This window comes from Mus caroli, unplaced genomic scaffold, assembly GCF_978045245.1.
Source record: "Mus caroli unplaced genomic scaffold, Mus_caroli_1 scaffold_12, whole genome shotgun sequence".
NCBI lineage: Eukaryota > Metazoa > Chordata > Mammalia > Rodentia > Muridae > Mus > Mus caroli.
This window is the reverse complement of record NW_028227267.1, coordinates 25144373-25166764: the sequence shown is the minus strand read 5'-3', so window position 1 is coordinate 25166764 and position 22392 is coordinate 25144373. Positions and strand designations below refer to the sequence as shown.

The following is a 22392-nucleotide window of genomic DNA, read 5'->3' as shown; positions in this document are numbered from 1 at the left end:
GCACACAGCCGTAAAGCGGAAGTGCGATGCTTCACGGGAGCCGGCGCCCGGAAGGTCAGCGTGGTGAAGGTGGCAGGAGCAACGCGGGTCTTCCCGCTGTTGCTTGTCGCGGCCACGGCCGAGCACACGTCCCCGGCCTGAAGTGGTGGTGGCGAGCCCACCGCCGTTTGCTGCGACCTCATGGAGGGTGGCGGAGGAAGTAGCAACAAATCCACCAGCGGGTTAGCTGGCTTCTTCGGAGCGGGAGGAGCGGGTTACTCGAACGCTGATTTGGCCGGCGTCCCGCGTGAGTATCGGGCCTCGCCTGCTCCCCTTTCTGACTCCTTCCTGGGACAGCTAGAAATGTGTAGCGTTCCTGTCCCTTTTCCTGCTCGTCTTTACGAGATTCACCGCCGGTGATCGGGTTTCAAGGCTGAACGAATTTGGGGGATCGTAAATCCCCGGGAAGCTCTTTTAGTGACCTAGTTTCGAGAGGAAACACAAAATGTCCTCCTCTTTAGTGCCCCGTCCCGTCTTTTCTCGTCACATGCTTTTCTGTATGCTTGGCCCTGTTAGGAGACCCTAGTTCTAGAAATAAACATTCCAATTAACAAGCGCGCTGTTGATTTTTTTCTCACGGCTTTTAAATATTTCTAAACCAGTTAGGCGAAAACATTTTTCGTTCTTTGTGCGTGTGAGAGACAATTCAGGAAATCAGAAGGAGCTGGGAAGCAAGCGAAACTTTTGTTTTGGTTTGGTTTTGGTTTTTTTCGAGACAGGGTTTCTCTGTGTAGCCTTGGCTGTCCTGGAACTCACTCTGTAGACCAGGCTGGCCTCGAACTCAGAAATCCGCCTGCCTCTGCCTCCCGAGTGCGGGGATTAAAGGCGTGCTCCACCACGCCCGGCTCGCAAGCGAAACTTTTAAGAAATTTATAAACAAGAAAAAAGCCAAATTCTGAAAGCGATATAAGCAAATTCAAAGATGCAGAGGCATGAATACCCAGCCTGTAGGCCCTTCTCAATCACCTAACTATATCTTTCAGGCTTTTAATGTTTTGTAATTATGGATATTCAGCTGGATAAGTAGAGCTTGGGAGTTAATGTTTAATAGCCTTTACTAAAGTGAATGTTTCTTCTTGCTAATCCTCTAAGTAAAACCTTTACACTTAAAAACATACAGAAAGCCGTTTGATAACCCTAATGTCTGCTGTCAAAACTTGAGTCCAGGACACAATTTATGTGTATCTTAGGATTTCTCAGTTTCATAAAATGAAGGGCACTACTTAAGGTGACAGAGTACATATACTACTGAGGAGAGTAACATAAGGACACAGAAGTTAGTGACAGATGTCATGGCAAATGAAATAGGACCCTGAGATGGTGGTGGTGGTGATGGGTGGTGAAGGTTGTTGGAGAACAGGTTAGAGAAAACAACTTGGGAGTTGAAGTTAGAGCTGTGACCTGAATTTAGCAACGAGTGCTTGAGAGACAGAACAAACCTTGAGCAGCTATTAGGTCAGTTTTAGAGTTGCAAGGGAGTGAACTCATACAAGATTGATTATAGGAGTTGAGAGGCAGAAAACAGCAACAAATACAATCTTTTATAAGCAAGGAAGCGGGGATTAGATTTGATCTAATTGTAGATGGAAGCCATTAGGGCTGATTTCATAATTTCTACAGAGAAAGTGTGTTGAAGGGTTAAGAGAAAGTAAGAAATGGTTGGTATGAGATGGGATACTTGTGTAACAATTGGAAGTCTGAAATAACAGGACTTAGAATTGATCAATAGAATCATGCTTAGTGCATACATTTATGAGCAATCAACCAAGATACAGAAGGTCCCCAAATAGTATATTTAAAATCTATGAACATTAATTTTTCTTGCTAGGTTATTTTTTGTTTTCAAAGTTGGTAGATTTAAAGTTAACCTGAAAGTTTGTATTTACTATTCCATTAAGCTTCATCTCTGGGTGAAAACAGGGATTCTCCTTGCCATAGTAAAGAGATTCTGTTAGCAAGATTGTTAGAAATGTGATGTGGACGAACTGCTTTGATAGACTTTTCTACAATCAAAAACCTAGGACTGGAGAGATGGCTCAGCAGTTAAGAGCACTGGCTGCTCTTCCTGAGTTCAATTCCCAGCAACCACATGGTGGCTCACAACCATCTATAATGGGATCTGATGCCCTCTTCTGATGTGTCTGAAGACAGCTATAGTATACTCACATGCATAAAAATAAATAAATCTTTAAAAAACAAAAAACCAAACTAACCCAACCACTTTTCCCTGAGAAACTGCTTATACTTGGCTGTTATGCTAGTTAAGGAAACTGCTTTTTACATACATACATACATACATACATGCTTTTTACATACACATATACATACATACAAACAAACAAACATGGGTGGAGAGGAGTGGGTATGGGCACTTTCTGCCAAGCCTGGTGTCCTGTGTCCAATCCCTAGAACCAAACAGGTAGGTGGAAGGGACTCCAGTGAGCCCTCCACGTGCACACTAGCACACACACAGACAAACTAAAGGAAATGTATAAATGTAAAAAGGAAGTTAAACATAAACCAAAACAGGAATAACACTTAGCTAAGCTAACTTTTCTAGGAGTTTTATGATTTGATATTAGTGCCAATATCAAATGTAGGGCATGGGGCAAGGCCTAATTCCCAAAGAAAATTTACATTCATTGAGTTTCACGATGTGTAACCGTTAGCTGAGTCAGTCCTATATGAAATCCTTGCATGGATTTTGTTGTGATGTGACATTCTGTTTTTTCTCTAGTGACTGGTATGAACCCCCTGTCTCCTTATTTAAATGTGGATCCACGCTATCTCGTTCAGGTAAGATAAAGCTTTTACTAGTTTAAAGGTGTGCACCACCACAGCTTCTTCAACCTATTAAATGACATCCACAGAATATCCACAGCTAATGTCATTCTTGACAATAAGAGACTGAGTCATGATTCCTCAAGATCAGGGGCAATACAGGCATTTCCATTCTCTACTTCTCAGAATTGTCTAGGCAGGATAGCTAAAAATACAGTATATACTAAGTGGAATTTGCTGAAGCTTGGTGGTGCATGCCTGTAAGCCCAGTACTTGGGAGGCAGGGGGAGCCTGAGTTTGGGGCTGCATAAATATGCTGTGACCCTGTCTTTGGGAGAAGACGAGGGAGCTGCTCAGTGGTGCACACCCTCACTCCTAGCACTGGGAGGCAGAGGAGCAGATCGCTGGTGTGGAAGCCGGCTTATGATGACAGTGGGTTTCAGGACAGCCAGGGCTAGTCAGAGAAATCTTCTCTGGGGAAAAAAAAAGAATCTTAACTACAAAAATTTGAAGAAAAGCAAGCAAACCTTTTTAAATTAATAAATGAATTTAGTTAGCAGAGTTGTAGAATGTACGATCTATAGATATAAATCAATCTTATTTCTATACAATAGCAGTGAGCATTTTAAAATTAGGGAAATATTCCAGAGCTACGTATAAAGATCCTGTCTCAAAAAAAACAAAAAAGAATTAAATAATGAAAAGATATTCCGTCATCTTGGGAAATTTAGCATTGATACACTGGCAACAGTCTCTAAACTGACCAACAGATTCAGTGCAGTTCCTATCAAAATCCTAAGGGTATTGGGAGTGGGGAGTTGAAATTGGCAATTAGATCCCAAAATCAATATGTTTGTGTAAAACTCGTAGACCTGATACTTGTGAAAATAAATGAATGAGATGATTTATCAACCTAAAACCTTTTACTGATGCCAAGTTACTAAGGCATGTGTGGGTCAGTGCAATAGAACTGAGACTAGAAGTAAGCCTTCACTTCAGTTGCAGTCAGCTTCTCAGTGAAGGTGTCAAGGCAATGAAGACAGGGACATCAGCATTTTCTGAAATGATACGGACAACTAGAATGAATGTGCAAATGAGTGAAATTGAACCTCGCACCATGTGCAGTGGTAACTCAGATCAACAGGTAATGTTGTGAGCCCCTTAGAATAAATCATAGGTCCCAGTGGTTGTGACTAAATTAAAAACTACATCTTTGCTATGCCACTAAGAGGACAAGTAATAAAGGGGAAAAGTGACGGTTGAATCTAGTCGAAATTTAAGTTTTTCTGTATGCTTGAGACAATATCAAGAGAGAGACAAGAGGCCTGGGCATAGTGGTACATTCCTTAAATCTCAGCATGTAGTAGGCAGAGACCGGTGTATGTCTGTTGAGTTCCAGGGCAGCCAGAGCTACGTGGAGATAGCCTGTCTCAAAAACATAAGAGAAAATGGCAACAGGGCAGCCTGAAAGCGGGGGGAAATATGTCTGAAACATCTGAAAATGACTTGAAATTTTTACATTGAAGAGAAAAAAATATCAGTTATAAAATTGCATTGGATCTGTATAACTATGTCTTCATGAAGCTATACAAATGTCTAAAAATCACATTAATTAAATATAGTCATAGGTGAAAGGTTACCTTACATATACCAACATACAGAAAGGAGATTGGGAAGCTAGTAGGAATGTCAAGTGATACCAGGCATGGTGGTGCACCTGCACTCCCAGCACGCAGGCAGGAAGATCCTTCACTTCGTAGAAACTGAGAATGATGATGTTGACATTTCGTTTTGAGTGGATGGGTGGGTTTCTTCTCCCTCCCTGCCCCCTTCCACCACAGCTTCCCCACCCCACAAATGGGTCTTGCTGTGTAGCTCTGGCTGCCCTTTCACTCACTGTAGATCAAGCTGCCCTTGAGGTCAGAGAAATCTTCCTGCTTCTGCCTTCCAAATGCTGCATTTCAAGGTGTGTGCCGCTATTGCCTGAGCCTTAGGTTCTTGAGAGTTGCCCCCTCTCAGAAAGAAGAAAGCTAGAACTGCTATGGAAAGGCTTGGTGTTGTCTAACAGTATGGGAAACAGTTATGACCTGGCACTTCTACTCTTAGATACAAATCCAACCTGGAGATTACAGACACCTTAAATAGTACTCATCTTCATATGAGGCATTCTTTGTAGTTTCTCTTACTCGTTACTTTTTGTTGTAACTTAGTGACTTACTAGTCACTCTTACATTCACCTTGAGATTGTTAAATTAACTTAAGTAGCAAGTCTTCCTGTTACAAATCTCAGGAATAACTGATGTAAAAACAAAATTTCATTGTTTTCAACATACATTTTGTTGTCAGCTTGAAATTATAAAGATTTCACATAATTGTAGCCTGGTAACTATCTCCGGTCCAATGATACCTCGTCCCCATTTTCTTTCTCTTCTACATAGTTGTAACACTAGTGCTTGCTGGTGTTTTAGTACCATTGTGTCCTAGAGTGTCAGCAATACACACGTAAGAGCATCTCAGATATTACCCCTGGATGCAGTGTCTTGGCGTATTTGTCACCTTGATTGTATATGAGTGGCTAAATGCCACACACTCTGGTCAAGTCAGCTTGACAGGCCGAGAGGCTTGGAAGCTACTCACGAGGCAAAGAGTTTCATGGAAACTCACCTCCTGGAGTCTGGCATCCTCTCTGACCCATACATTAATATTCCATTCCCACGTTAGTCTGATGTATGGATCCACGTGCTCTCTTTTAGTATTATCCTATTATAAGGGCCTTTTAAGATTGAATTCTGATATAGCTAAACCTTCACCAGTGTTCCAACAATCCTAGAAAGTCCTTGAGCAGAGCATGGGCTTGGAATTCAGGAAGAATGTTGCTATTCAGTGACATTCAGAATTGCCTCTGGCATTACACTATCACTTTGAATAAAAGCTAAGTCATTGCCCTACACAGGAATTTACCATCTAGGAAGAAGGAAGTTTGAGACCTAAAGAGGAACCAGAATAGATACTTAGAACTATAGATAGCTGAGTTACACCCATACACGCATATTTACAATGGCCTAAGGGGAAGGTGGACTATACAATACACTAAAATAGGAACTATGGCAAGGGCACGAAGCCCTTGACCCTGGCTTCTAAGATTAAGTGAATCTTAGGTGGAGCTCTTGTTGATCCCAGCTGTTAACAATGAATTCTATCCCAGGTGGTTCCTGTTAGACCTTCTGTGTTTGCATTCCTCTGTTTTATGTAGGAATCCAGTAACCTCTTTGTACCTTGCTGGTGTGTCACCCAACTTCCTTATTTTCTTCTGTATAAAAAGTTTGATGCTCGATTTGACAAATTACATTCAGATTCTACACAACCTCTCCTGTGTACATCTGTCTGTCATTCCATCCAACGCTTTGCCCGCCTGCGACTAGAGACCCGTTCCACGTAGACAAAGGGATCCAGAGGGTCTGTGGCAGCTGTACACTTGTCTCCAGCCCATCTGGTGTTCACAGTGACTGATATACAGGAGTGTAGGCTGCTACTCTTGCTTGTCCTTCTTATTTCCAATTTTTGATTGTCTATTTCTGAATTGAATTTTACCTTTTCTGGCCAAATAAAACATTTCTAAAAACAAGAGGTTGAGAGTAAGTTAAAATCAGTTCATTCCTTGAAAACTCAGGAAGCATCTCTGATATACAAAATAACCAAACAGAAATTTTTTATTGTCCACCAGACCATTATCTATAGTGAGTATGGGGTAGCACGAATGACAGTGGCCCAGTGGGCTCATTGTTAGACAGTGTGACCTTTCTGAGGGAAATGTGTTGCCAGGGGTGGGCCTTTAAGGTCTCAAAAGCTCAAACCAGGCCTAGTTACTTCCCTCCTGCTGCCTACTGATCCAGGTGTAGAAGTCTTAGCTATCAACCTCTCTGGGGCCATCTGTCTGCCATGCTTCCATTGTGATGGTAGTGGACTAAACCTCTGAAATGTATGTATCCCAGCCCCAGTAAGAGTTGTCATAGGCATGGTGTCTCTTCACAGCAATAGAAACCCGAAGACATTAGATGGGTCCAGGAACTGGGGTATTGCTGTGATAGTCCTGACCATGTTTTTCTTTGGAAGAATGTGGACTTTGGGACAGAAAAGCAGCTCAATCAATGCTTTAAGCTTGGGTTAATGGGCCTTACTAGTTGGAGCATGGAAGACAGTAGTGCTGAGGGTGGTTTGAACTGTGGGGGTCCAGCTTAAGAGGTTTCAGAGGAGAAAATATTAGTATGTATCCTAAAGACTATTATTACTGTGATAGTTTGGCAAAGAGTGTGGCTACCTTCTGCCCTTGTCAGACTTATACCATGAAAGAATAGATGGAGTAAATCCCTCCAAAGAATCCAGTGTGTTATACTCATGTCACTTGCATTAGTCAGGCTTCTCTAGAGGGACAGAATTTCTAGAATGAGTGTGTGTGTGTGTGTAAATTATTGAAATGGTTTACAGGCTGTATGTAATCCAGCTAGCCAACAGTGGCTATCTACCAACAGAAAGTATATGAATCCAGTAGTTGTTCAATCTATGTATGGCTTGATGTCTCAACTAGTCTTCAGTATATGCCAGAATATGGAAGAAGGCTCTAATGCCAATGAAGGAATGGACTTGTTAGGCAGAGCAAGCTTCCATCTTTCATGTCCTTTAATTTATAGACGCTGCCACCAGAAGGTGTGGCCCAGAATAAAGGTAAATCTTTCCACTTTTAAAGATCCCAGATTAAAAGCAGCTCTTCCTACTTTAAATGATTTTGGGGGGAAAAAAAAATCACAGATGTGCCCAGCCAGCTGCTCAGGTTTCAGCTAGTTCCATATGTAGACCAGTTGACATCCAAGAAGTTGTCACATCACTTTTATGTGTTGGCTGTTATTGCAGACAATTTTACTTTTGCTTGAATTTGATATCTGAGTTTGTATTAATTTGGTTGTTTACTTATTTCAAAACTACTTTGAAAATTTGACCTGTAATCCAAGTACTTGGGAAACTGAGGCAGGATAATTGTGAGTTCCAGGCCAGCCTAGACTAAATAATGAGATACTGTCTCAAAACTAAAAGAGAAAAATAGGAAAAAAATACAGCTGTCCAGGTCTTCAGGGAGCACTCATCTTGGTTTTCCTTTTTGACCCTTAGGATACTGATGAATTTATTTTGCCAACTGGAGCTAATAAAACCCGAGGCAGATTTGAACTAGCTTTCTTTACCATTGGAGGATGTTGCATGACAGGTACAATTTTTATTTTTAGATTTATTTTATTTTATGTATGAGAACACTGTCGCTGTCTTTCAACTCAGAAGGAGAGGGCATCAGATCCCATTACAGATGGTTGTGAGCCTCCATGTGGTTGTGGGAATTGAAAGCACAACCTCTGGAGGTGCAGTCAGTACCCCTAAATGCTAAGCCATCTCTCCAGCCCCAATATTTTTATTTGTAATGTCCTTAAATCCAAGTTGTTAATGGTGCTTAAAGTGAAAAGTAACTAGGATATTCTTTTCATTTTTAAAGCTTGTATTGCATTTCTCATTATATAAAAAAACAACCAGAATTATTTTTAATAAGAAGCTTTTTTTTTTTTTTTTTTTTTTTTTAATGAATTGTTATGATTTGCCACCAGGGGCCGCATTCGGGGCAATGAACGGTCTTCGTTTAGGATTGAAGGAAACCCAGAGCATGGCCTGGTCCAAACCAAGAAATGTACAGTAAGTCTAGATGCTTGCATAGTAACCACTGCTTTGGGGTCTGGTGTTAATAAAGTGCTTAGATAATTAACAACCCCCACCACCACCTCTCTCTCTTTTAATATATGGTTTTGGTTTCAAAACATAAGGAACCAAGTTACTGTGTCTTAGCTTTGCGGGGGTGTAGATTTTGGTTAGTGTCCTCATTTAACTGGTACAACCCCAATCTGATTTCTTGGTTTACATGTGCTCTCCAAATTTATATGGCAAATTTATATTTTTAAATTGTTGAGTTACTAATAGGGATTTTTGATTGTTCTTGGGCCTGTAGGACTCAGAACTTGGTGATATAAGCTAGATCTATTAGCCTCTTGCTGACATGCTTAAATGGGGAGGGACAGAAACACTCAACTAGAATTTCTTTTTTTAAAGACTTATTTATGTAAGTACACTGTAGCTGTCTTCAGTCATTCTAGAAAAGGGTATCAGATTTTGTTAGCTACTATGTGGTTGAACTTGGGACCTTTGGAAGAGCAGTTGGTGCTCTTAACCACTGAGCCATCTCACCAGCCCCTTAAATGGAATTTCTACAATTCCAAGATCATTATTATATATGTATGTGCAAGTGTGCAGATGTCCACATGAGTGGGTGCATATGAAGGCCAAGCCTAAGGTGTCCTTTCTCAGGAGCTAGCTATCCCACTTACCCAGTGAGCCATCTGCCCAGACTCGGGTACTTAAGCATTCTTAATCTCTGAATTGTGAATGTATCGTCCTGCCAGAAGGTGGCAGCAGACGTGCTGGAGTTGGCCTTAGGAAACCGTAGAGGCTTGCCAGGTTTTTCTGTTGCTGTTACTGCATGAACTCCTTTGTTGACAATGCAGATTTTGTAGTATGAGAAGCTAAAATACTGTAATAAATACCTGTGAACCCTAACTCTTCTACAACAACCCTCAGCCTTGGCCAGTCACCCAGTTTCTTCTATTGTATCATTTTGAAACAAATCCCCAACCAATATTTATAATGAATTTAGAAGTGGGAAGTCTCTTAAACAAAATGCTATATTCCATTTTTGAAAACAATAGCAACATAATCTTCTCATCTTCCCATATTGAGAAGCAGCATTTAATAATTGGAAATGGATAGAATTTATAGCCAAACATGTTGTGTATAACTTCAAAATTGTAGTTTAGCCACTTAATATTTTGTGATCGTGAGTAAAAACTTTGTCTACTTTCTGCCTTGCAGAGTTGTGGGAAAGTGGCAGGTGATAAAATGTGAGAAGTAGATAAAGGCTCACAAACGGAAGTGAAATGTGCCGCCAGACCATCCCCAGAGAGCTCTACCAAGTTCTTAGTGTGTTATCCAGTAGTAGTCAGCCATCCCAGACACATTCCTGTGATGGTGTTACACTGCTGGGAGAGTAATGTGTGGTCTTCACCTGGTTGCTGTGTCGCCGTTCTGGTGGGCTGTGACTCTGGTGTAAGACGAAACTTTGCTTCCTTGAGAGTGTGCTAAGCATTCGCTTTGACTGCTTAGTTCTAGTGTGGGAGCAGACAGTGCTTTCTCCGTGTGCTCTTCCTTTCTCTTCAGTTCTGCTTTGCATTCTAACACCCATGTCCTTTCCATTGGCCCTACTTAGTATTCTGAAATGTATTCCCTTTCCCAAAGAATGTCAAACCACTCTGTCACAGGTACAGTGACATTGTTTTAACACAGATCATCAGTTTGTAAATACATTTCAGGCTGCTGTTTAAAGCCTTTGTAGTTAATCTGTCCTAAATAATTTTGTGCCTTTACTATCATAAACCTCACTTATATAAAGTAACAACCATATTTATTAAAATCTGGGGTGGTATTAAGGTGTACCTTGAAGTTCCAAAAATCATTTAGGCGTGGGCCTATATATTTTAAATAGCTATAACTATGGCTTATAAGAATACTAGAGCCGGGCGTGGTGGCGCACGCCTTTAATCCCAGCACTCGGGAGGCAGAGGCAGGCGGATTTCTGAGTTTGAGGCCAGCCTGGTCTACAAAGTGAGTTCCAGGACAGCCAGGGCTATACAGAGAAACCCTGTCTCGAAAAACCAAAAAAAAAAAAAAAAAAAAGAATACTAGAGAAGCAGCGATCCTAAATACAATTTTTCTCTCTCTCTCATTCTTCCCTGGTAGGATTTTGAATATGGTGACTAGGCAAGGGGCACTTTGGGCTAATACTCTAGGCTCCCTGGGTAAGTATAAATCTTGTTCGATTAATCTTTTGTGTTGAGACAATACCTCGTGTAGCCCAGTTTGGTTATGTAGTTGAGAAGCTTGGGATTCTGATCTTCCTGGTCCCGTCTTCCAAGTTCTGAAATTACAGATGTGCCCTGGGGAACAAACCCAGAGCTCCTGGCATGCTGGGCAAACAGTCCTCCACTGGGCCGTATCCCCAGCTAGTAAGTCATTCATATAAAAAAACAATGTGCAGTTTGGTCAACCAAGATTCTGGTTCTAGGCTAAACAAGTTTTAAGTCCACTCAGGTAAATATTGTAACTACCATCTGTGAAAAGACTCATAAATGCTCTTGTCTAACAGTATGCTAAGTAAAATCCTGTTTTCAACTAAAAGATGTCCAAGTAATGGGGCTATACATGTTAGGGAAGGTTCAAAGTCCTGTAGTGAGACAAAGTCCTGTAGTGACAGACAAACAGACCGGGTCAGACTTTATGCTTTGTTTTCCTAATAGCCTGTTGATTTAGTGAGTTCATCTGTAGATTTGCAGTAACTCTTTTGTAGATAAGGAAAGCATTCCCAGTTGTAGACAAGGGCTGATTTAATGGTGCTTAGTCAGAGCCAGGTACTTTCATTACACTGACCATGAATAGTTTGTTGTTCTGATTGCTAGTGATTTATAATCTACTTGTAACGCACACACGTTACCATCTAAAGTTTTCATCAGTTTTAGACAAGCTGAACTTAATGGTACTCTTTCTACTTATAGCAGATTGAGTAAGGAACAAACTTGAAAAGACAAAAGGCCACTATTGTAACTTGTTATGAAATTTGGAAAGTGCATTTTCATACCAGAAAGCCAAATTCCCATTTTGTACTTTGATAAATGATGGCTTTGATGGTCTGCTTACGTCTACAACCCTGAAACAACCTTCTGTACACACAAGTCATGTTCCTCTGTTCTTTTGTAATTGCTTATATACTTAGGAAACTCAGTAGCCTCTGCCTACATCACAACTTACTTATTTTTAGCCCTGGAAATCCTGCATTCCAGAAAGCCCTGTAGTTTTAGGCAAGAAGCAATAGATGATCACTGTGGTGGTTACCATGTGCTCCATTGTAATATGATGTGGCTGGTCACAATGTTATCTATGTGATCATTTTCATAAAAAGTATAGAAGTTCGTGGGCTGGAGAGATGGCTCAGTGGTTAAGAGCACTGACTGCTCTTCTGAAGATCCTGAGTTCAAATCCCAGCAACCACATGGTAGCTCACAACCATCTGTAATGAGATCTGATGCTTCTTCTGTGGTGTCTGAAGTCAGCGACAGTGTATTTACATATATATAAAAAATAAATTTTTTTTTAAAAAGTATAGAAGTTCTACAACAGACAGCTGGCAAGGCTGAGCTTGATGGAATGTTGGGAAGGCAAGTATAGCTAGAGTTGGTTTTGGCTTTTTTGAGCCATGTAGAGTTGGCTGATCCCTAACTTACAGAGAGAGCTTCCTTCCTCTGCCTCACTAGGGCTAGGATTAAAGGTGTGTGTCACTGTTGCCTACAGTGTTTTTCTATAATAGAAATATGTGGGTACTTTTTTTAAAAGTATGGGCAGCATAAGTAAAATTTGAGATGTTTTTCTTAGACTCTGCAGTAATACTTTCTAGCAATAGCATTTCTTCTGCGTCTTCACAACCCCTTCTTTGTATAGCCAGTCAGTTGTGTGCACACGTGCCTGATTTTATGTATCAGTAAATGAGGGCTCTCCTCGATTTTTGTTTTTATTTTTTTGTTTTGGCTCTCCTGGAACTCACTCTGTAGACCAGGCTGGCTTGAACTCAGATCCACCTGCCTCTGTCTCCCTACTAAAAGCATGTGCCACCATGGCCTGGCATCTTCCTACCTTTTATGTGACTATAATGGAAAATCCCTTTCTGGATCCCTGCAGTGATGCAGATGTTCTTGGTGAACATTTTATTTGTTGCCAGAATTTTCCTGTTAAAGCAGTGCTTCAGAGATGGTTCTGTTTGTCTTTGGGTGTGCTTACCTAAGACAATGACTGTTCTAACTTTCATCGCTGTCTCTTTCTGCTTTAGCTTTGCTCTATAGTGCTTTTGGTGTTATCATTGAGAAAACACGGGGTGCAGAAGATGACCTCAACACAGTAGCAGCTGGAACCATGACCGGGATGTTGTATAAATGTACAGGTGAGCTATACTGAGTGGACAACTGAGATGGTTTTAACTGTCATATATAATATTCAGAGGAAAAAATACACATGTGTGCATATAGTTATTAGGGATTTTTATCATTTTCTTGACACCAGCTCCTGGCAATCCCATACTCTGCATTTGCTATCTCAAATACGTGGAAAGGGACAGTATTTGTCCTTTTGTAACTGACATTCTATTTCATCAAACGTTTCTTCCTGGCCTGTGACATTGTGCCATGCTTCAGAATCTCCCCTCCTGAAAGGTGCAACACAGCATCTGTTGTGTTTGTACATGTGTTGTTCATGAAACTATTGTTCTATCAGAAAGACGAGGAAGTGTCTTGTTTGTACATCCTCAAGGGAGTAAAGTCACAAGACCTTTTTTCATAAACAAGGCAAGATAAACTGTCTTTACCTGCTATGCCTTTCTTTTGTGACCTAGGCTAAGCAAATCCTAGTCTGATCCAAAAGTCTCTCTCTCTCTCTCTCTCTCTCTCTCTCTCTCTTTCTTTCTGTGTGTCTGTCTCTCTCTCTCTGTATGTCTATGTCTGTCTGTCTGTCTGTCTCTCTCTCTCTCTCTCTCTCTCTCTCTCTCTCTCTCTCTCTCTCTCTCTGTTTTGCCATAACCACATTGCCTCTAGGATGCCTTTAGAAACAAGGGAACTCTTAGAAAAGGGAAGGGTAATAGTCAAGCTGGGCCTGAACAGTGGACTGAACTTCAAGTATATCATATGATACCATGAGAAAGGTGTGGGACACAAGTCTGGAAGTTTTAGATTTGAAACATCGGAAGCTAGAGTGAGAAATTTAAATTTAGGTTAAAAGTCATCAAAGATATTTGAACAAAGCATTACTAGAATTGGGCTGGAGAGATAGCTCAGCAGTTAAAACTACTTGGCTGTTCTTTCAAAGGACCTAGATTGATTCTCACAACCATCTCTAACTCTAGTCCCAGAGGATCCAGTCCCTCTCCTGGCCCCTGTAGGCACTGTGTCCATGTGCATACTGACAAGCTTGCAAAACACCAATATACAATCAATCAAAAATTACTAGAGTTATACTTGTGAGAGATTGTTAGAAACGTGGCTAGAAAGTAGAAGCAGCCAGGCATGGTGCTGCACTGCACGCCTTTAATCCCAGCATTCAGGAGGCAGAGGTATATGGATCTCTGAGCTTGAGACCAGCCTGGTCTACAGAGCAAGTTCCAGGACAGCCAGGGCTACCCGGACCTTATCTCAAGATGAAAAAGGAAAGGTGGAAGCATAAAGCCAAAGTAGTTGAGGAATACTGCTAATTATGTTTAAAATTTATGATAATTAGCCTCAAGTATAGCTACAGATGGTAAACTTTACACCTGATAAAGGCATGTGAGGGGAAAGGCATATATCAGAGACAGGTGGTTTGGGCTTGTCTGGCGTACATGAAGTTGTGCTGGGTTAGATATTCAGTGTTATATAAAACCAGATGTAGTGTACACATAAAATCCCAGCACTCTAGTAGTAGAAAATGAAAAGTTGAGGGTCCTTTTTAGCTGTGTAGGAAATTTGAGACCAAACTGGCCAGAAAGAGACACTGTCGAAAAGCAAAACAAATAGAAATCCCATTTGTAACATAGAAGAAACATTTGGCTAAGACTTTTAACCAATAAGAGCAGAGCAGTTCATGTTAGAACTTGCCAAGAAACACAGAATGAATGGCACACAACTGACTGGCACTCTCTCCTGACTGCTTCCCTTTTGCCCCTTCCTTTTGTCCAGCTCCCAGCCTATGAGATGGTGCCATCTACTGCCTTCAGGATAGGGTTCCCCTTCAGTTAATCCTTTGGAATGCCCTTTTAGATAACAGGCTTCTTCAGTCAAGTAGACAATAAAAATTAAGCACCACGGTGTGTCTTTGAGGGACACAATAGTTTGCTCTTCTGGCTTCCTCAGCACTCACTGCCACATTTATCCCCAGTGTATGTGCAGTCTCTTCAAGGCAAGACAAAAGTCAGGTGTGTTTTGTTTTTTACTCCCATAGTACTACATCCTTTTGTAAAGCAATTTTTTGTTTTGTTTCATTTTATGTCTTCCAAGTGATTCTTAAGTCATTTGGGCAACGTTTATGTAGACATTGTTTTTATACAGCAGAATGAGGGGTGTAGTACAATGCTGTTCTTGTGACAGTTTTAGAAAGGGAAAGTCTTGGCTCAGGACCCTCACAGGCAATTTCTCGGAACAAAGGAGATCTATTTGCCTCAGAGGAACATACTGCAAGGAATAAGAGACAAAGACAGGAGAAGAGGAAGGGAACAAGGGAGAAGGAGGGTGGGTATTTGTCCCAAGAAGACAAAGGACTGCTTCTGGGTAGAGAGGAGACAGATGCTGCCCATAGGCTAATGGCAGTTTATTAAGGTAAAAGGGGAAACGCTGTGTTAGAATGAGGTGTTTAATTTTAATTGGATATGTTACTTAGGTGAGTCAAAGGTGCCTTCTGATTGCTGAACTTCAATACTTGGATAGTTGAACCTTGGTAGTCAGCTTGGGAGGAGGAAGTGGCCAAATAAGGGAATAGACCTTAGTGGCTAGCTTTAGGAATGTGTAATCTAATGGTTTTTAGCAAGGCAGGAATAGGGAGAGGGGCAAGGTCTGACAGAGCCATGCTCACCATACTGGAGCTGGTGAGAGTGCTTTTAGGTTTTATAAATCCTAATTTAATATTTGATATAGACTGCTTTGGAGAAAAATAGACATTTAATTCTGGAAGTTCTATTAGGCTTATTTAAGCTTATGATTAAATAGCAATGCCATTTAGAAGATAAGACTTAATCAAAAGTCCAGTTTGTTCCCAGCCTTCCCATTAGGCTCACTCTTTTACATGATTTGATGCCTTGGCACAAAGAGTAGACCATTCTTTCTACTGGCTTTTACCTTACTTAAGGGTTTTTAGTTTTGATGTTCACTTTGCTTAGAATGTTCTTTCCAAATAGGTTTTTTCTTGTTTGCATGTGGCTTTCTTGAGACCTCCCTTAAACACTGTAGCACTTAAGGTTCCGTGCTACAAGATGAATTACTGAAAGCCAGATTACTTAAGCGCAAAATCTGCATATTAAAAATGGTAATAACTATTGCCAAAGTGACCTTTGTATCATCAGTTTGAAGTATCATCTACCCTGTCTTTTAGCTTTATTTTTTATTATTTTTTAATTATGTGTAAATGTGTTAGTGCCTGCATGTGCTTATGGAGGACAGAGGTGTGGAATCCCCAAGCTGCAGTTACAGGTGGTTATGGGCTGCCTGATACAGGTGCTGGAAGTCTAACTCAGTCCTCTGGAGAAGCTAAAGTATTCTTAATCACTGAGCCATGTCTCCAGCCCTACGTTGTATTGAAATGAATGCCAACTGATGAAAGATAGTTTTGTTGCTACTGGTTTGATTTCGTTTTGAAACATCTCACTCGTGGATCAGACCAGCTTCAAACTTGTGAAGAATCCCCAGAACCCCTTCCTGACTACCAAAACAGTATCTGTGTCTCGTTTTGGTTTCCCTAGTTGGGGCGCAGATTGAGAAACTTCTGATATTTCTTGCTATTGTAATTTCCCTGAAGCCCTTTCTCCTTTCCTACTTTGTTGAAACATTTCCAACATTACAACAATTAGCCTTTTACCTATTGCATGATACATGAAATTTTACCTAACTTTAAGCCGGGCTTGTAACATCAACTGTAGTCCATTTCTTTTCAACTATTATCTATCAGGATACTGAGATGGGGGTTACAAGTTCAAGGTCAGCCTGGAAATTTTCTTTATTGAGGACCCTCTTTCAAAAAGTACAGATGGGATCGGGGAATTGTTCGTGGGTAAAACGCTTGCCTGTCATTTATGAAACTCTAGGTTCAATTTCCAATGCCTGGGGCGGGATAGGGGATCCCTTTTAATTTGATACTCAACATAGCAGTAACAGAAAAAATCATCAAGAGGTCTTTGGGAATATGCATTTAAATTCTTTTGTAGGTGTGACATTCGGTTTTGACATTTGAAGAATGAACTAACTGGTTAACTAACGGTAATCCTGATGGTACTTGTTGTTAAGTTTGAAATGCTTTTTACTCCTTTACTTTTATTCTTTTACTAACTTTATTTTTGTAAACTGACATTGTGGAAAGCTAAGACTAATGGAAGGCATTAAGAGAGAAAACAGGATCACCTTCGGTTGGCTTCTTGGACCTTATTTCCCAAATATGTTTTATTAGCCCACTCTAAGATGCTTGCTTGTTGATAGCAGAACTGTAGCTGTTCTTATTCTGGTAGAGTGTACTCAGAATGGAATGCATTTACATGGACTCTAATCACATAATACATAGACATTAGACTAAACTAAAATTGTGAAATTCCCTTCACCTTTCTTTTGAAACAGCGTATCATGTAGCCAAGGCTGGTCCCCAACTGGCTGTGTATCTAAAGATAGACTTTAAGTTCCTAGTCCTCTAGCCTCTGCCTCCCAGGTTCTAGATTTCCATGCCTGTGCTATGATGCTCAGCTTGAGGCTTTTCTTCTACTCTAGAAGCTCCGTAATAGTTTACACACTACACTAAACGTGTCTGACCTCTTTTCCAAATCCTTGAATCTACACGTTGAAGTTATGTTTTGTTCTGTCACAAAAAGTTTATTTCTGTAGTCAGCCTGTCCTCTTGAGTTTTGCTTTAAATCAGAAATTAAGAAAAGGAACTGGTCTGCTTTTGTTGGAGTGACTTCAGTGTGAATGAATATTGTGATTTTGGCTCAGCATATAATTACCAAATACTCCACAATTGCAGTTGCTCGGTTTCACAATTGGCAATCCTTGTCACTTGACATAGAACTTTTTTGTCTTAAAGAAGCAAGTTTGGTACATTTTTAGGTTTAAGGTTACCAGCAAACAGGAACTAGCTCCTGTTTTTAAATACTTAAAGCCTAGTATAGTGGTCCGTGCATATAATTCCAGCACTGGACACCCCAGGCATTGGTGTAATGCTGGGCTTATATATGCATGAAGTAGAGGCCTGTGCTACTATACCCAGTTTATGGGATGCTGGGGATTGAACTTGAGGCTTCAGACCAGGCTGGACCCAAACTTAAGGGTGGCCTTAAACTGCTGATCTTCCTCAAGTGCTGGAAACCTGGGGTTGTACACCATACAAGTTGTATGTAGTACTTACTGGGTAGGGAACTATAGTTTCATTGCTACTGTTGCAAGGCTTAACATTTTGCCAGCTGAACTGTACCCCCAGCCTCCTTTACCACAGTTTTTTAAATAGTTATAACAGAAGACCTTCCCTAAGCCTGAAAATCAGTGTAAATTAATTTGTTCCTCTAAAGCAGGAGCCATAGCACTGCAGGCAGCGGAGCCTTTTTTATCTTTTTAAAAATAATCCATTTTAAGTGGTTGTGAAAGTACCTATATAATGGTCTTTGCCCTTCATTCTCTAATATATTTACTATCTGGCTCTTTTCTCTGTTCTAAGTTGATATTTTAATGAATTAACTCTGCCATTAACCAGTTTGTGTCCAGAAAGAAGACACTTGCGTGTTCTGACTCTTTGTTTCCCATGTTGAGAAAATGCAGTCCTTATCCAGTTCCTTTAGAAGAATTGCGTACATGACACAAAGTTAGGAAGTAAAGCTGAGACACAAATCTTAGGTTTGTTCTAACTCATGGAGAGTGAACACTGACCTTATTTACTTTGTTGTTAGCAAGTGTATTTGCTGACCAACTAGGTAGTTGTTCAGTTTTAAGAGACTAAATCAGGAGGCTCTTAGTTTTTATTGTTGGTTGGTTGGTTTGGGTTTGGGGGGTGTTTATTTGTTTTTGTTTTTGTAGCTGGTTGGTAAAACCTAAAAATAATTTAGAAGTTAAAAATTGGACAGGGATACAGGTTCAATTCCTAGCACCCACATGGCAGCTCACAATTGTCTGTAACTCCAGCTTTAGGAGATCCAACACCCTCACACACATATGCAGGAAAAACATTTCACATTTAGAAAAATAAACATTAGTACTTGAGGAGCTGAATGTGGTGGTGTGTGACTTTAACCCCAGCATTTGGGAGGCATAGGCTGGCAGTTGGAAGCCATACTGGTCTACATAGTGAGTTAACAGTGTCTCAAAAAAACGGGGGGAAACTTTTAGAATTTAGCTGGTGTATGTGATAAAAGGCTGCTCTTAAGCTAGGATTGGGTGTGTGGTTCATACCAGCAGATCTTTTTGGTTTTTCGAAACAGGGTTTCTCTGTATAGCCCTTGCTGTCCTGGAACTCACTCTGTAGACCAGGCTGGCCTCAAACTCAGAAATTCACCTGCCTCTGCCTCCCCAAGTGTTGGGATTAAAGGCGTGCACCACCATGCCCGGCTCATACCAGCAGACCTTAAAGTCTTATAGGTCCCATTGAAGTTTTGTAATCCCTAATACATAAGCTAATGAAGATTCCCAAGGTAGATTGTTACTTGAGATCTGAGAAATCATATGGAATTTCTTGCACAAAGGGCAAACAGAAACCACGTTCTTAAAGCACAAGGTTTCCAAACCAGTGGCCGACAATCCATGTGGCTGCACCCACTACTGAGTGAACAGAGCCTTTTGTGTCTTCATGGTCTTGGGGACGTGGTTGGGAGACAATTTGAACAAAATTAAATGTTTGGTCAATAAAGTAGTTCCTTTCCATTACCTGCCCTCTGTCATTTCTCTGCTGTGGCAAGAGCACCTTGTCCTTGTCTTTGTTTTGTCTTGATCCCAAGTAGGGTTTAGAGGCTTGTATTTTGGGTACCTGATTAAAAGAACCTTCATTATATCCAAAGAATAGGTCCAATAACCAAGTCTTATTTTTATTATTCCATTTGTTTGTTGTTTCCATTTTATGGTTTTGTTTTAATTAAAGCTCATGTCCAGCTCTACAGCATTTTCTTAATAGTGAGTGGCACAAGATTCGTCCTTATTAAACTAATTGGATTAGTTCACAAGTACATTTTCCAAGTTTCATAGTTTCTAACCACACTGAATGGTTTAAGTTCAATTTCCGTGTTACAGTCAAATATGGCAGCATGGCAGGAATAGGAATAGATTCCCCATTTATTCAAAGATAGTTTATTACTTATGTGTATAGGTATACATATTATTTATATGTACCATGTGTGTGCCTGAAAGGTTGTGAGCAACCACTAGGGGGTACTGGGAATTGAATCCAGGTCTTCTAAAAGAGCCAGTGCTCTTAACTAATAAGCCATCTTTGCAGTCCCCCATTTACTTTGATTTTTGTGAGGTTTTGTCTTTATGCTTTTGATCCCTCTCCCACACATTCAGTGATGACATTTCACAGTGGAAACCTAAGAAGAACTTAAGTAGGACTTAAGTAGTCCTCAGACAAGAGACCCTGGAGGGAAATAGCCCTGTATCAGCTGAAGCTATCTGGTAAGACACTTATTGCAGAAATGGATTAGTTCTGCTGTGATAATAGAACACTGTTACAGAAATTATACAGAGCTGGCTGGCATCAAGCTCAGACTCCAATAAAGCAGCCTCTTTGCTACAGGCTCAGCCCACCTTTCTCCTTTTTTCTGTCTAGCTCAGTCTCTCGCTCTTGCTCCAAGGCACTTGTGGAGATCAGAGATCAGTTTGCAGGAGTCAGTCAGTACTCCTGTGAGCTCTGAAAACCAAACTCAGGGCAGGTCCTTTTCCCCATTCTGATGGAGTTTCTTACTTTTCTTCCTCTACTATGTAAAAGTAAGCAATTACAATCATAAATTATTGGGCCATTTCCTATTTTAAGAAACTTGTATCGCTTCCTTTTAACTTGGGGGTTATTTTCAAACAACATTTCACATTAAATGCTTATTGATAATCTTTTTCCTCACAAAAACTTGTTTAGTGTACAAATAGCTCAAAGTCTAATTCTGAATTCTTTCTCAACTAGTCTGTTAATACTCGGTGTTTTAATTGTGTGAGACGTATTAGTTTAGGGAGGGGAGGGAGTGCTGGTGTCCCCGTCAGTACTGACTCAAAGCTTGATTGTGTTTATCCCCACTGCTACTTGGGTCCAAATGCTGACAGTACTGTTTCCACATCGGATGCTCACTTTGTTTGCAGCCTTAAATCCACTGACAGTGCTAGTGCTGTTCTGAACCCTCCGACAAGCATGGGATGACTTCTCTTTGAACAGCAACAAGATTTTATCCAGAATTACGATGGTTACAAGTTGGGCTGGGGTAGCCACCTCATCAGTCTTGAGGATCTTAGTTACAAGTCATGACAAGTGCTAAGAAGTCACCAACTTAAAACTTATAAAAATGTGCCGGGCGTGGTGGCACCGCCTTTAATCCCAGCACTTGGGAGGCAGAGGCAGGCGGATTTCTGAGTTTGAGGCCAGCCTGGTCTACAAATTGAGTTCCAGGATAGCCGGGGCTATACAGAGAAACCCTGTCTCAAAAACCAACAACAACAACAAAAAAAACCTACAAAAAATGTGTATTGTGTGATTTGGGACCTCCTGAAGTGAATAATGGTTTAAAACTTTACTGTGGTTTAGAGAAGATTACTTTAAAGAGGAGCTTTCTCTAAGATACCTGTATTTTGCAGCATGTTTATCCCAGTTTTATTAATTTTTCTATCTTTAAAGCTAGGTCATGAGATGTAGGTTGTTTCATTTGCTCGCCTTCTTTCCCCAGGTGGTCTTCGAGGAATAGCACGCGGTGGCCTGGCAGGACTGACACTCACCAGTCTCTATGCACTGTATAACAACTGGGAGCACATGAAAGGTTCCCTTCTCCAACAGTCACTCTGAAGATTTTTGGCACCTCAGGAATGGGGGACACTTCATAGTCATCCAGATCAATTAATAAGCCAGTCTGGAGTTGCTTTCTCTCTTGTACCTACAGTTACTTTGAACAATTGGAGACTCTGATTTGCTGTGACAAAGATCATGGATGGTTAGCCTGGACTGCACTGCTTGCCCTCAGTGAGTGGAAGCCAACCCCTTGGTGGCTCACTGAGTATGTGTTCTCTTCTCCTTTGGAGATGATCTTGCACCCCAAACTGGAAAACCACTTACTCTCCAAATTCAGGCCATACTTTTTATTACCATGTTAATTCATTTAAAAAAATCAAAAACTTAAATGTTGCCCTGTTTTCCAAATAAAGGGTGAAAATAGAACCAAAGTCATAATTCCAACATAAAACTTAGTATCTCCATTTAATAACATGTGGGTGGGTAGGGATATGACTTACAGGTAAATCACTTGCTGTGCAATTGTGAAGACTGGGCTTGGATCCCTGACACCTACATACATGCCCAACAAGTGTGACAGCCCACCTGTAATCCCAATGCTCAGCAGCAGAGATAGCTGGCTAACTAGATTCTAGTGCCATACTGCTTCCACTAGATAAGGTAAAGAATGCTTGAGAATGACAGCCTCTGACAAGGGCGCGCACA

General features: G+C 40.8%; 1 protein-coding gene and 1 non-coding gene across 2 annotated transcripts; both read left to right on the top strand.

Annotated features, from left to right (window-relative positions):
• The first annotated feature begins 29 nt into the window (after nucleotides 1-29).
• LOC110309276 (mitochondrial import inner membrane translocase subunit Tim23) lies at nucleotides 30-22148 on the top strand. The gene is made up of 7 exons (XM_021181843.3): nucleotides 30-286; nucleotides 2777-2835; nucleotides 7984-8077; nucleotides 8466-8550; nucleotides 10702-10760; nucleotides 12839-12949; nucleotides 21629-22148. The coding sequence occupies exons 1-7, from the start codon at nucleotides 181-183 to the stop codon at nucleotides 21742-21744; spliced, it is 630 nt and encodes a 209-aa protein (XP_021037502.1). The 5' UTR covers nucleotides 30-180; the 3' UTR covers nucleotides 21745-22148.
• Nucleotides 9894-10090, top strand: LOC115029277 (small nucleolar RNA SNORA74). The gene has a single exon (XR_003834854.1). It is a non-coding gene; the product is annotated as a small nucleolar RNA SNORA74 (small nucleolar RNA).
• Nucleotides 22149-22392: the final 244 nt, after the last annotated feature.